This window comes from Panicum virgatum, chromosome 6N (assembly GCF_016808335.1).
Source record: "Panicum virgatum strain AP13 chromosome 6N, P.virgatum_v5, whole genome shotgun sequence".
NCBI classification, from domain to species: Eukaryota; Viridiplantae; Streptophyta; class Magnoliopsida; order Poales; family Poaceae; genus Panicum; species Panicum virgatum.
Window position 1 is genome coordinate 24,022,921 of NC_053150.1, and position 14,037 is coordinate 24,036,957.

The 14,037-nt window shown below is 48.5% G+C and overlaps 1 protein-coding gene across 8 annotated transcripts in view; it reads left to right on the forward strand.

Annotated features, from left to right (window-relative positions):
* The first annotated feature begins 1,963 nt into the window (after positions 1 to 1,963).
* LOC120678881 (probable adenylate kinase 5, chloroplastic) overlaps positions 1,964 to 14,037 on the forward strand; it is a 28,581-nt gene continuing 16,507 nt past the window's right edge. For 4 of the 8 annotated variants that reach the window (XM_039960310.1, XM_039960314.1, XM_039960315.1 and 1 more), the window contains exons 1-12: positions 1,975 to 2,214; positions 2,330 to 2,461; positions 3,513 to 3,641; positions 3,720 to 3,854; positions 4,524 to 4,670; positions 5,223 to 5,297; positions 5,383 to 5,485; positions 9,834 to 9,871; positions 9,979 to 10,104; positions 10,332 to 10,367; positions 10,463 to 10,543; positions 10,686 to 10,824. In XM_039960310.1, coding sequence (XP_039816244.1) covers positions 2,029 to 2,214; positions 2,330 to 2,461; positions 3,513 to 3,641; positions 3,720 to 3,854; positions 4,524 to 4,670; positions 5,223 to 5,297; positions 5,383 to 5,485; positions 9,834 to 9,871; positions 9,979 to 10,104; positions 10,332 to 10,367; positions 10,463 to 10,543; positions 10,686 to 10,824 — 1,327 coding nt within the window. In that variant the 5' untranslated portion in view covers positions 1,975 to 2,028. Of the gene's footprint in view, positions 2,215 to 2,329; positions 2,462 to 3,512; positions 3,642 to 3,719; positions 3,855 to 4,523; positions 4,671 to 5,222; positions 5,298 to 5,382; positions 5,486 to 9,833; positions 9,872 to 9,978; positions 10,105 to 10,331; positions 10,368 to 10,462; positions 10,544 to 10,685; positions 10,825 to 14,037 lie in introns of all 8 variants that reach the window. The other 4 variants (XM_039960318.1, XM_039960312.1, XM_039960311.1 and 1 more) reach the window with 4 other exon arrangements.

A 14,037-nucleotide genomic window follows, 5' to 3' on the forward strand; every position in this document is an offset into this window, starting at 1 on the left:
CTTGGGTTATCACTGGATTTGGGCTCAACTCCACTTGGTTCAGGCCTTTCGGTCTTAGCTTGTGAATTCTGCAGAATCCATCTTGGTATGACCTGTCCCTGGACTCTAGTGGTTCTCCACGAAGTTTCATGGCAAAACGTGGCAAGGGTAGGCCGGCCGGCCTGGCCTAGGCCGGCCGGCCCGGGGTTTGCCCCATTTTGGCCCAAATTTGCAGGTGTTGATCCTAACTTCAAGTAATCATCAAAACTTGTGGAACTTGTTAATGTTAGTAAAAATCATAGTAATATAGTTCCAAAAGTATGAAATCCGAAGGAATGTTGGCGGTAAAAATCATCGAAATCGACTGCCAACAGGGTTGCGTGGAAGTTGCATGAGACAGAGGGTGGCTTTGGTCATCATTGCTATGGGGGTGTCGAAGATAGGATCCCCTGCGATGGCGAACTCATCTTCTAGGTTCCGAGGCTCGATGGGAGGTTGGCATGCGCGTTCTGCAGCACGCAGTCTGCGCTGGGCCCTCCTCTCGTTCTTCATCCTTCTAGCAGCTCTTTTGGCATCATCTTTGTCTTGAGGCGCATCTACCATCAGATCATCGTTAGGGATCTGATCGAGCATCTCATTGGGGTCGTGCCGGCTTTCTGCATCCTCATCGCCCGCATGGGCATTGATGGTGGCCATGAAAATATGGCGCTCTGGAGAGTATCTGTCGAGTCCTGAGTCGGATTCGACTAGGACGGTTTCTCCTGATCCTCCCTCCTGGATAGGAGAGAGAGGTCTACGATGTTGGTATGACAGATCTTTGATGCTGGCCACTACTCTCATGCAATCGGGTAGTTCTGTGGGCTGGGAGCCTCTACAGAACTTAGCTCGGAGTTGTGACATGGCAGCAAAGATCAGATCCAGATTGTTATCCGAAGATAATTCGGCATCATGTGAATCTGAGTAGACGTCGAAAATGGGAGTCTCTTGGCCAGCGGTGGTGCCATTGTTCTTGACGTGGTGTTGGTCGTCCAAGTCTGCTTCCTATGTGGAGTAGATGGATCTTAATATCCTCTTGTAGGCAGATGGCAGAAGATGCGTTGCGTAACCCGAAAGTGGGTTGGACGCGATGGACATTAGATGAAAGTGGTGCCACAATCGGGCACCGTGCATTTGCAGCTGAAGCTAGCCATCGAATTTGCCGATTGACTCGCCGAAGTCCCCTATCTAGAGCGCCAGCTCGGTGTTTAGCCGCTAAGCCTGCTCAGTGATACCCCAAGCAGTTGGGTTGTAGGTAGGGAATCAACGAGTCTAGAACCAATGGTGCAAGGAACATAAAATTTTAGACAGGTTCGGGCTGTGAGATGCGTAATACCCTACGTCCTGTGTGTTGTTTGTATTGTCTTAGATGAGCTGATTGTTTCGAGGGGGTCCCTGCCCACCATTATATAGTCTGGGGGGACAGGGTTATATGGAAATCCTAACCTTATACTACTCTAGGAGTTCTTCCCAATGTCTATCGGGTAATTTCCTTCCATTTGACTAGTCATATTTCTGCACGAGTAGTTACATCAGGATAAGATACAAGCCATGCACTATTTCTTATTCTAAAATATTCTATGCCTATGAGCAGTCCTGCTACCCCGAGTGTGACAGGCGTTAAATACTCACTTAAACTACTTAAGAGGGATGAAACAATTATTTTCTTGGAATGACCGAAAAAGAATAAAAGTTTATCTAGTTTGTTTCAAGCTTATTTATTACACTGATAATAAGTATTTAAATTTTCACATCGAAATCGAGATTGGAATTAGCTGTTGCTATTATGAAAACCTAGAACTGGCGAGTCTTGCAGCCAATTGTTAACAGGAAAAGATAGAATCATTTACCATCACGGAGTCCTGGACCCATTGTGACTTTGTGAGTGGTCCAGTGGCGATTGGTCGCCACGTAAGCAGGCAACAGGACCCCATGTCCCCAATCCTCAGTCCTCTGTTTCCATCCACACAGGCACACAGCACGCGCGGACGGCGCCCCTCCCTCACCGCGCAAATGGCAACCTCCTTCCCGGCCACGACCGCCCCTCCTCTCGTCGCGCCGGAGACCCACCGTGGGCACGGTGCCGGGATACGCCGCCTCTCGCCGTCGCCGTACTGCTACCCGCATCTCGCATTGTCCTCCTCACTGTCCGTCTCCTCCGTCGCCGCCTCTGCTGGCTCCCTCAAACCCAAGCACAGGGTACGTATATGATGTCGGTTTGATCCTCGATGGCCCGGTCGTGCGTCGCGTTTGATTTGCTTCTGTATGATCGATTTCTGGCGCCGCTTTTGTCTATATTTGTGCGATTCGTTAGGGTCTGAGACTTAGGTGCCGTGCCGCGGAGGTGGCGCCGCCGCCGGCGCGGGGGAAGGCTCCGCTCAAGGTGATGATCTCGGGAGCGCCCGCGTCGGGCAAAGGGACGCAATGCCGCATGATCGTCGAGAAGGTGAAATGTGGAACCGCTTATTCTTTTCCTTTTGCGTTGTGTGGCTGTGCACCTGTGCCAACGTTTTCTCCTGTATCAATCGGTCTGAATGCCCGCTCTATTAGTGTTGGATCTAATCCGTTCATAATCTAGATTTTTTGCTCGACTATACTCAATGTGAACGTGTTAATGCGAAAATGTCTATTGAAAATTTTGTGTCGTGCCAATCTGTGGAGATCTGAATGTTCCAGAAATCTGTGTACAATGTTTTCCTAAACGTTAAACGGTAAACAATCGGTCACCCTTTGTTTAGTGTTTAGGTCATTTAAACGGTGTTTAGACCGAGTTGAACGACCTAAACGGTTTGGCATAGTAACATTAAAATATGCATATTTATGTACGTAAATGTCAAATATGCTAGAAAGTCTATATATTTACACATGCAAAAGTAATTATTCTGCCAAATAATCTTTTTGGAAGAAATCTAAATCCCACAACATTTCATATACTTACGGTGTTACTTGGTTCGGTATTGATTGTGGTAGTTGTAATCCTCCTATTGACTAAATTATGAATTAAATGATCATTTAGCTCATTTAATCATGATTATTCCGACTCTGTTTAGATAATTTAGACGGCTTTAACAGTTTAAACAAGTTTAAACGGTCCAACCGTTTAATTCACCGTTTAGGGCCTAAACGAAACGGGTGACCTCTGTTTAGCATCTAAACGTTGTTTAAATGGACTAAATGGCCGTTTAGGCAAACAGAGTCTGTGTATCGTGGGGATTATCAAAATAAACCCTCTGAAAATATTGATTTGATAATTTAAAAATGTTTCCTTGACTTTTCTATTTGGCATAAGAAGAATGTAAGGCTTTTATGTAATGCCATGCATGCATCAGAAAATTGTTGTTGGTTTGTCATTTGCAGTTTACCCATGTACCATGTTCTTTATATATTTAGGCTTTATACTTTTGTTTCCCCATTTTCAACTCTAGTTTTGTGTAGTAGGAAAAACTATGTTGTTGAGCATCTTCTAATGTTTTTGTTTTCGGTTTGCTTTCTTTTAGTATGGTTTAGTTCACATATCAACTGGGGATCTTCTGCGAGCTGAGGTATCTTCTGGCACAGAAATTGGCAAAAAAGCAAAAGAATATATGGATAGTGGAAAGCTTGTACCGGATCAAGTTGTCACAGATGTATGTGACTTATTTGGCACAGATATGATCTTTTGGTAGACTTCTGTGAACTATCTGATTGCCTGTTATTTCAAGTAGATGGTGGTATCACGACTATCACAACAGGATGTACAAGAAAGAGGGTGGCTTCTTGATGGTTACCCAAGGAGCTTCAGTCAAGCACAAAGTCTTGAAAGTTTGAAGATAAGACCAGATACATTCATTGTGCTGGAAGTAAGTCAGAATTAACAATATATGTTGCTTCTAATATTTAATTTTGACTAAATAACTATATATATGGCATGTGCTTCTAATATTTAATTTTGATAATATTATGTTGGTGTGCTGATTCCACTTCCAGAACATCATCCATGCTTTTGTTTATAGGCATGACCACAATCCTTTATGAATGTTACATTTTGTTTGTGCAATGATAACTGACATGAGTGTTCAAAATAAGAGGATGTTTGAACATTTTCCCTTCAAATAACTTTCTAATATGAGCTGATTATGTCTTAGTTCTGTGCAGTAAATTTCAAGTTTAGAATACCTGTGAAAATACGTCCATGATTTAAAATGGATTTGATAATTAAATATTATATTCAGTTCTTTTGCAGGCTACATCTTTTTCTTTAATTGTTTTCTAACTTTGGTACCTTCTGTTGTACCAATGTGCATGCCTTGTGACATCCAGCATAGCAGCAGCAGTACACTTGGTTAATTACTTGGTTTATTTAGTAACACTAAAGTTTAATCTGGTTGCAATATAATACCATGCCTTTTTGGTTTTTCCACTCTTGCGTGACATTGTGTGACTGTGTAACATAGTACGGTTTTTTGGGTAGTGTAACACAGATACCTTTGACCTCTTGCATTTCAATATTTTGCTTTCATTGAATTCAGGTTCCTGATGACATTCTAATCAACAGATGTGTTGGAAGACGGCTGGATCCTATTACTGGGAAAATTTACCATGTAAAAAACATCCCCCCGGAGAATGAGGAGATTTCTGCCCGACTTATTACACGTTCTGACGATACATTTGAGAAGGTTCTTATGTTGTCCACTTAGTAACTTTTTTATTTTGTTTTCTGTCATCTTAAGACCAAAGATCCAAACAAACAGTTTTTGTATGGTGCTAACAGAAACAGAAGTGACTTCGTATCACGTTCCTAAAGAAACCAACATAAATATAAACTAAAGCAATTTTATTAGGCTCACAAAAATGGCACAAACACTCCTCAGTTCAGCAATAAGATCTGAATATCTGAGTTCAAAAAAAAAAGATCTGAATATCTATTTATGTTATTCAAATAAGGTTCTAGTCTGAAAACATGAGAATGTCGGGACGTGATTTGCAGGCATTCCTTTCTATTTTGTAAGATGCTGTTGGCATTTGTGATTTGTGAAGGACAATGTTTAACTATAAAGACAGTAATCCTTGTAGCTCGGACTTGTTTGTGATAGGACTTGAAGCCATCCCATTTTACTTACTGTACTTGACAACTTATATTGTTTCTTTACCTCTTTTTTTTATGCAGTTATATTTGCTTAACACTGGGATGTATTTTCTAAACTCTAAGTTTCTTCTTTATTTTTAAGGTTAAATCGCGTCTTGATACATACAAGCAAAATTCTGAAGATATTCTTCCTACATACTCAGATTTGCTTAATCAGGTGCTGTGTGTTCGTGTGATTATGAGAGCAATCCAAACTACAAATTGAGAGTAATATTTTGTTGCTCTGTCGTGCAAGAATACAGATTGATGGAAATCGCCCAGTTGAAGTCATTTTTCAGGAGATAGATTCCCTATTACAGAAGATCTGTGAGAACACTTCAGAAAACAAGTTTACCCAAACAAATGGTGAGAGCATAAGAAATAAGTTCTTTGCTAGCCTCTTATGCTGCCACTGATAAGTGATAAGTTATATCCAACATAAAAAATAAGTTCTTTACTATGATTTTTTTTCTTTGTGAAAAAACTATTACCATTAATAATAACTATGGTGTGGTAATTTTGGGTTAACTAAGAGATGTTTTTTTTTCTCGAATACGCAGGAGAGCTGCATATCATTGTATTAAGGAGAGAGGTGATCCAAATACAAAACCCACACCCCACTTTGGATCAGAGTGAGGAGTGGGGAGTTTTTCTAGCTAAAACTGTTACAAATAAAAAGGACTATAGGACCTGACCAGGGATATTTCTGTTAGAGTGGATGTACTAACCAGAAGAACCCAAAAGCTTAAGCTGATGGGAGAAGGTAGGCAATCCACTTATACACTTCAACACCCCCACTCACGTGCAGCCAAAGATGAAGGTGCAGAGTCGAAATAAAGGGATGGAGAGACAAATAAAGCCTCTTCCAAGATTCGAACTCGAGACCTCTGTCTTTGATACCATGTTAGAGTGGATGAACCCAAAAGCTCTGGTTGGTGCATCCACTCTAACATGGTATCAAAGCCAGAGGTCTCGAGTTCGAGTCTTGGTAGAGGCATTTTTTAAGTCCTCCGCTCCCTTCTTTATTTCCACATTTGCGCCTTGTTCTGGTTGCATGTGAGTGGGAGTGTTGTGAAGTATTAGTGGATTGCCCACCTCTTTCCAAAAACTTAAGCTTTTGGGTTCATCTGGTTGGTGCATGAAACCTAACAATTTCTACCACTAACATGATTAATCTACTCTCCCAATGCCCAGGGCAGCAAGGCCCTTAGCACCCCCAAATATCCAGGAATGAGATTCATCTTTGAAGGTCTGTAGAGCAACTTGAATACTTGGTGCCAAACCGTCGATCACACAGGAGTTTCTATGCTTCCAGAGGATCCACGCTCCAAGTATGACCAGAGAGTTAAAACCCTTTCGGTGCAGCTTCGGCACCTTCTTACAAGACTTTTTTCACCACTCAGCAAAGGAGATTGTACGTCGAGTGGGCACCAAAGCAGACAAGTTCAAGGGCTGTAGGATGCTGAACCAAAATTGCTGCGTGAACACACAAGAAGTGAGGATGTGTTGGGCTGTCTCATCCTCTTGATCGCAGACAGGGCAGTGTGCTGGGTATGGTAGTCCTCTTTTTTGTAGGCAATCAGCTGTCCAACAACGGTTACGAATAGCAAGCCAAACAAAGATTTTGCATTTCTTAGGAACCCAAGTTTTCCATAATCATTTCTGTAGGAAGGTAGGATGCGTATAATGTGGTCGATGTATATTGCATTGAGCCCTTTGGGCGATATATATAGGAGTACATGGCTTGGAGGGCAAGTAGCCTCTCCTAGAGATAAGGAAGGTTATCCCGGGATTACAATCAATCCTAAACTAACCATATCCGGAGTTGCCTAATATACTCTAACATCCCTGCGCAGTCGTAGCGGTAGCAACACGAACGATTAGACTAGAGAACAATGGAGACGTATCCCCCCTGCAGTCGGAACGCCGGTGCAAAAGTTTTGACTGGAGACTCATGCAGATGATAGCCCTTTAGTGCCGTAGTAGCCGAAGTGGACGTGGTCGAAGCCGTGGAAGGGGCGCGGGCTGAAGCGTCGTCGAGGTGCTCGAGTACACAAACTCAGCAGCTTCTTGCCGAAGACAGCAACAGGACGGTGCGGCGGATGATGATGGTAGACGACGCGGTTTGCGACTTATGTCACGCTCTGGACAGGGGTGGCGACGGCGCAGGTTGCAGCAACTGTCGCGCTCAGATCAGGGGTGGCGACGACGTCTTCCTTCAGGAACATCGGCGGCGATGTCCGCGCGAGAACGGCTTGAGGCGCGGAGGCGGATTGAGCGCCTGCTTGACGAAGACCGGCAGCGAGTGGCGCCACCACCTGAAAAGGCAACGACACCGGTAGGGTAGCTTGATCACGGACGTCGTCGCTGCAGCCTGGAAGGGCGCAGCAACACCTTCGACCTTAGAGGGTGTCGACGATGAAGCGGCAACGAACGGCAGAGCGACGCAAACCCGATCTCTGATCAGGAAAAAAAGAACAGCAGCAGAGGACCGCGGGTACAATCTCGGGTGCACATAATGTTTCCCTCCCCACCCTTATCTCTTCCGTTGTGAGCCACGTGCACGGAAAAAAAAGGGCGGAGAGAGGAGCCTGCAGAGACCCAATCCGATGGGCAGAGAGAGAAGGAGCCTGCAGGTGCAATCTGGGCAGCGCCTCTGTTCGGCGACGGCGCCGAGCACAGGGCCGGTGACGGGAGGGCGGAGACCCCCACGGCGCTGCAACCCGCCGGCGATGACGGTGGAGCGGCGCGAGGGCGTGGTGGACGGGTGTGGCGAGGAATCCCTGCAGAGACCCGTCCAGTGGTGGATCTCGTCGTGAGTGGCGGACGTATGAAGACGGCGCGACGACGTGGCTCGACCTCATGCCCCCCGGTGGCGCGGCAGCACAGCGCTGCCACATGCTTCCTCCGCTGCTGCGCGACCGCGCCCGAGGCAGCTGTGGTGGCGGCGCAGGAGGAGAGGGACGGCGCTGGGCCAGATGCGCGCGGGAGGGGGGCGACGGGGATGGTGGAGCCAGCCCGACGAGATCCGGCCGACCATTGGAGGTGAGTCCCTCTGCCGCTTGACGACGACAGGCACGGCGGATCAGAGGGATCCGCCGGGCATCCTATGAGGGCGCTGCCCCCGGCGGAGATCGATCTCCCCAGGGGCGGCGTGATGGCAGCGGAAGCGGGAGCCTAGGTCGAAACCCTAACTCGTGATACCATGTAGGAAGGTAGGATGCGTATAATGTGGTCGATGTATTGCATTGAGCCCTTTGGGCAGTATATATAGGAGTACATGGCTTGGAGGGCAAGTAACCTCTCCTAGAGATAAGGAAGGTTATCCCGGGATTACAATCAATTCTAAACTAACCATATCCGGAGTTGCCTAATATACTCTAACAATTTCCATGGTTCAAAGTGAATGGCCCCAACAAAGAATACTCTATAGGCTGATCTAGTGGGAAAAAAATCCTGAGCTTTCAAACTTCCAGTGGTGTTGGTCTTCCGTATTGTTGAGCTGAAAATCTGAAATAGCATCCCACAGCTCCAAGTATTCCATAAGACCATGCCAACTAAGAGCACCTATTATATCTGATACCCAAGAGTGATCAACCAATGCTTCAGCCACGGTTCTTGTTTTACGTACTCGCAATGGAACAGATTTAAAAACCGAAGGTGCAAGTTCCTCTAAGCTGGTCCCATGCAGCCAGCGATCAGTCCAAGAAAACATTGCAGTAGTATTCAGGTGGACAGGTATTTCTAGACCAGCCATGGGAGATTTGGATTGGTTTTTCAAACCAAAGCCAGCGCATTTGGAGCGCCCACCCCATGACCTCAAGATTGTGAATGCCTAGTCCCCCGAGATTAATTGGTCTCATAACTTTCTCCCAAGCAACCAAACAGCTGCCTCCATTTGTCCTTTCCAAAGAAAACTCCTTATTTTATCTGTTGCACGGATGAACCACTTGGCGACCTTGAGAGCAACCAGCAAGTAAAGTGGGATGGCAGTAAGAACAAAGCGAACCAATACTGCTCGACCAGCAAGATTCATGAGGGAAGCCTTCCACCCAGGGAGCTTGTTTGCTATTTTCTCGATCCAAGCTAGAAAATCACACCTTCTTAACTTCTTGTTAGAGATGGGCAGACCTAGATAAGTGGTGGGAAAGGCTGAGACTGCAATGTAATGACTGATTGACCACATCCACAATATCATTGTCGCGCTGAATGGGGATGACACAGCTCTTTTGGAGATTGGTCTGCAGTCCGGATGCTTCACCAAAAATCAGCAGCAGCTCTTTAGTCAGTTGGAGGTCATCAGCTTCGGGGTGAATAAATAATGCCACATCGATGTAGTTATAATGTTATAGCAAACACATGTATATAATCAATTCATCTCTTCGGTCTTAAGGTATTTCTATTGAGATCCGTCTAGGTAGAGCATCCTAACAAGACAAAATAGGCAGTTGGAATTCTTCACTTCAAGTGAATCAGCAAATAATATGAAAAAGGAGAAGAAATGAAAAGGCAGCAGATTTGGCAACATCTCTAGCCACTTAGCCAATGTACTTTAAAATTTCGATTCATTTTTCGAACCCATAAATCACAGGAAGTTTTGATACTTATATATATTAAGTGTTTTTCAGTTCTTGTTGTTTTTTATTTTTTTTACAGTTACATTGAAACACACTCCAATCATTCATAAAAATGATCAAACCTTTTTATTTGACAGGAAGACCATCTGATTTCGTGGATACAGGTTTGAAAAATGTATGCAGTAGATAATAGTTTAGTTTTGTCTTATGCAAGAATTTTTAAAGTGATGTACAAATGCTTCTATCTGTGTCATTCATGTACTTTTAACGGTTGTGACCCAGGAGTGGCGTGGAATTCCGACAAGATTGAATAACATTCCACATTCCAGGGAAATTAGGAAATACTTCTATGATGATGTGTTACATGCTACAAAACATGCTATTGAAGACAAAAAGACTCGGTTGCAGGTTGCAGCTTATCTTTCAAATTCAATTTATGTTAATTTCTCTAAAATATTGGAAGCACAGGAGGACATATTAAGGCACCTTGTATTATTACTATTAAAATATGTGAGCTTTCATGTGATTGATTTATCTAACTGTACAAATGAATAATATTTTCCAGTTCAGTTACCTACTATTTATGAACAAACTTAGATGTGCTGACCTCTGCCCTCATTTCTCCACACATGCAGATAGACATCAACATTCCTGAACTTAACCCTGAAATGGTAAGAGTGCACATGCTTATACATATATATATTTTGTGACGACCATAAAAAAACATTGCCAATTTTAACTTCAACCAAATCTTTTTTATTGGCAGGATGTTTATCGCATAGGAACCCTTATGGAACTTGTAAGAGAACTTTCTCTATCCTTTGCTGATGATGGAAAACGTGTCAAGGTGATTATTGCAACAAATGCATATATTTTTTCTTCTTTTTTTTTCTCTCGGATATGCAGGAGAACAAATACATATATATTATTTGCCATCCTCTTCCCTTCTCCCCAGTAACAAAAATATGAGACTAGTCACTTGATACCAGGTGTGTGTTCAAGGCTCCATGGGGCAAGGTGCATTTGCTGGCATCCCACTTCAACTGGCAGGAACCAGAAAAATTTTAGAATTCATGGACTGGGGTGACTATGGGGCGAAGGGTACCTTCATTAATATTGGAGCAGTAGGTGTGTTGCCCACTTGCACAATACTTCAGATACCAATAGCATCAAATGAAACAGAGCATCATTACTGTTAGATTAAATCATCACTCGCTGCATCTTGAAGAGAACTGCAATTGATATAAAAATGAACTGACAAGAAATATGAGCCAAATGCTACATTGAAAAAAATTCTTAGTAGAAAAATCTTGACGTTCATGTATTTATAATCATTATACCATTATGGTAGATTTTAATGTTCCAATAACTTTTTGCGCAGTTGAGTCTTGAAAATACTAATTATTGCTCAAAAGGACATCACAGCATATGCACATTTCTTGTTCTCTTCTCATCATTTGTCTGCCTGGGATTCCTAATCTTTTTAGTACCATAATGTTTTTGTTGGAGTATATTGAGCCCATGTATAGAGGCCCATCTAGAGGTCCATGTATAGGATCTATATATCCCACCCTTCTAGGGTTTGGAGGAAGATAAGCTATTATTCTCTCCTATCCTCTCTCTCACATGGTATCAGCTAGCCTCCTTTAGCCGCAGCCCCCCCGCCGCCGCTGCCGCCGGCACCATGGTCGGCCGGAGGCCGCCGCCGCCAGGGTTTCTCTCCTCCTTCCCTCCCCTCCCCTCCTCTGCTGCTCTGGGCGCCGCCATCTCTCTCCCTGACCTGGGCGCTGCCACCTCCCTCCCTACCCAGGGCGCCACCGCCCGGCCACCCTACGCCGCCGTAGTGGCTGCGGCCGGCGGGGCCGCGAGCGCGGGCGCCGGAGCGGGCGGGGTAGACCCTGCTGCTGGATCCGACGCCGGATCCGCCGCCCCTAGCCCTCCTCTGGCCGTGGGTGCGGGAGGCCCGGGCGCCCACGGCGCTGCTCTGGCTGCCGCCACCGCGGGAGGCGCGGGTGCCCCTGCCGCCGGCGTCGCCCCACCCGCCGGACCCGCCGGCCCTGGTGCTCCTCTGGCCGGAGGTACGGGCGCACCCGGCACTCCTCTGTTCGCGAGAGGCACGGCGCCTCCGTGCGTGGGCTGCACGCCCCGCTCTGCTCTTGGGCCGTTGCCCCTGCAGGTCGGTGCGCACCTTGGGCCGCAGGTCTGCTCCGCGTGCCGTGCGCGTGCGCTGCACGCCGCAGGAGACAGCAACGGCCAAGACGCCGCCGATGGCCGGATGCTGGCTGCCGCAGCAGGGGCCGCGGGCACCACCTTGGGCGCGGGATCCGCCGCCGGGAGGGCCCTTGCCGCTGTCCATGGCGGTGCAGGGGCTGGCGCAGCAGCTGTCCAGGGCGGGCAGGGCGTGGGCGCTGCCTCCGAAGCCCCTGATGCCCTATGTGCCGCCAACGCGGGTGCTTGCATGGGGGCCGTGGTCGCGGCTGGTGCCGCCCGCGCTGGTGGCGCAGGGGACGCGCCACCGCCGCCAGGGCCTCCGCCCCCTGGCCTGCCGCCGCCGCACCCTGGGCCGCCGCCGCCGCCTCTGCTCACGGCGTGGCGTGGCCCCATGGCGCGTGTGCCTCCGCTGGCCACGCGTTGCCCCCTGGCGCTGGATCCACGGCCTCTGCCGCCGCTCCTCTGTTCCCGGGAGTGGGGGCCGCCCCTCCTCTATTCTAGGCCGCCGCCCAGGCGCCTCCTCTGCTCCAGGGCGAGGGCCGCGCCAGGCACGCCGCCTTTGTGGCCGCTGTCGCGCCCGCCGCGCACGCTGCGCAGGCCGCGCGGGCCGCCGCCTCCCTCCCTGCTGCGCACGCCGCGCAGGCCGATGCGCCCGCCGCGCACGCCGCGCAGGCCGTCGCGCACAGGGACCCCACGCGGGCTGCTGCCTCCCTCGCCGCTGCGCAGGCCGTCGCGCCCGCCGCGCAGGGGGTGCGCCCTCATCCTCAGCCCCAGCCGGCGGCCATGCTCGCCGCTGCTGCCCCTCTGTTCGCGCCGTTCTGGCTCCCGCCCGCTCCACCCAGCCAGCAGCCGACCTGGCCTGGGGGTGGGACCAGGCCGCACTGGCGCCATCCTTGAGCGCCACGGGGCGGACGCAGCCGGTCAGCACCGAGTGGATCGCCGACTCGGGTGCCTCCTTCCAGACCACCTCACATGCTGGTATCCTCTCTTCTGTCTGACCCCCACACCCCTCTTGTCCTTCCATCATGGTTGGTGATGGGTCTTGCTTTCCTGTCACCGCCGTGTGTTCTGCTCCTGGCTCTTTCTGTCTTCCCAATGTCCTTGTGGCTCCTCAGATGGTTCATAACCTTCTTTCCATTCGTCAGTTTACAGCTGACAATTCTTGTTCCATCGAGTTTGATTCTTCTGGCCTCACTGTAAAAGATTCGGCCTCCCGGCGTCCGCTACTCCGGTGTGACAGCACGGGGCCCCTTTACACCCTTCGCCTTCCTTCTTCCGCTGCACCACTCTCGCCTTCTTCGCCCTGGCCGTCTTGGTCTGCCGCTTTTGCCGCGACGCCGTCTTCCACCACCTGGCACCGCCGTCTTGGTCACCCTGGCCGCGACGTTCTGTCTCAGCTCAGCCATAGTGCCGATGTTCCTAGTACAAAGGCTCCTGCTGAGCCCCTCTGCCATGCGTGCCAGCTCGGTCGTCATGTTCGGCTCCCTTTTTCTTCTTCTTCGCATGCGGCGCATGCATTTGACCTTGTTCACTGTGACCTGTGGACCTCTCATGTACTTAGTCTTTCTGGTTATAAGTACTATCTGGTGGTGGTCGATGACTTCTCGCACTACTCTTGGACGTTTCCTTTGCGCGCCAAGTCTGACACCTTCCCCACCCTCCTCCACTTATTTGCCTGGGTGTCCACTCAGTTCGGCCTCACCGTTAAGGCCGTCCAGTGTGACAACGGGCGGGAGTTCGACAACTCCACCTCCCGTTTTTTCTTCCTCTCTCAGGGTGTTCAGCTGCGTATGTCTTGTCTGTATACCTCTCCTCAGAACGGCAAGGCTGAGCGGATGATTCGCACGATGAACGACGTCGTGCGCACCCTTTCAGATCCAGGCCTCTGCCTCCGCGCTTCTGGGCTGAGAGCCTCCACACCGCCACCTACTTGCTCAACCGTCTTTCGTCCACTGCTTCTCCTCCTCCTACTCCACACCACGCTCTTTTCGGTACCCCTCCTCGCTACGACCACCTTCGGGTCTTCGGGTGTGCGTGTTACCCTAACACCTCCGCCACTGCTCCTCATAAGCTGGCGCCCCGCTCGACTCGTTGTGTATTCCTTGGTTACTCCCCTGACCACAAGGGGTA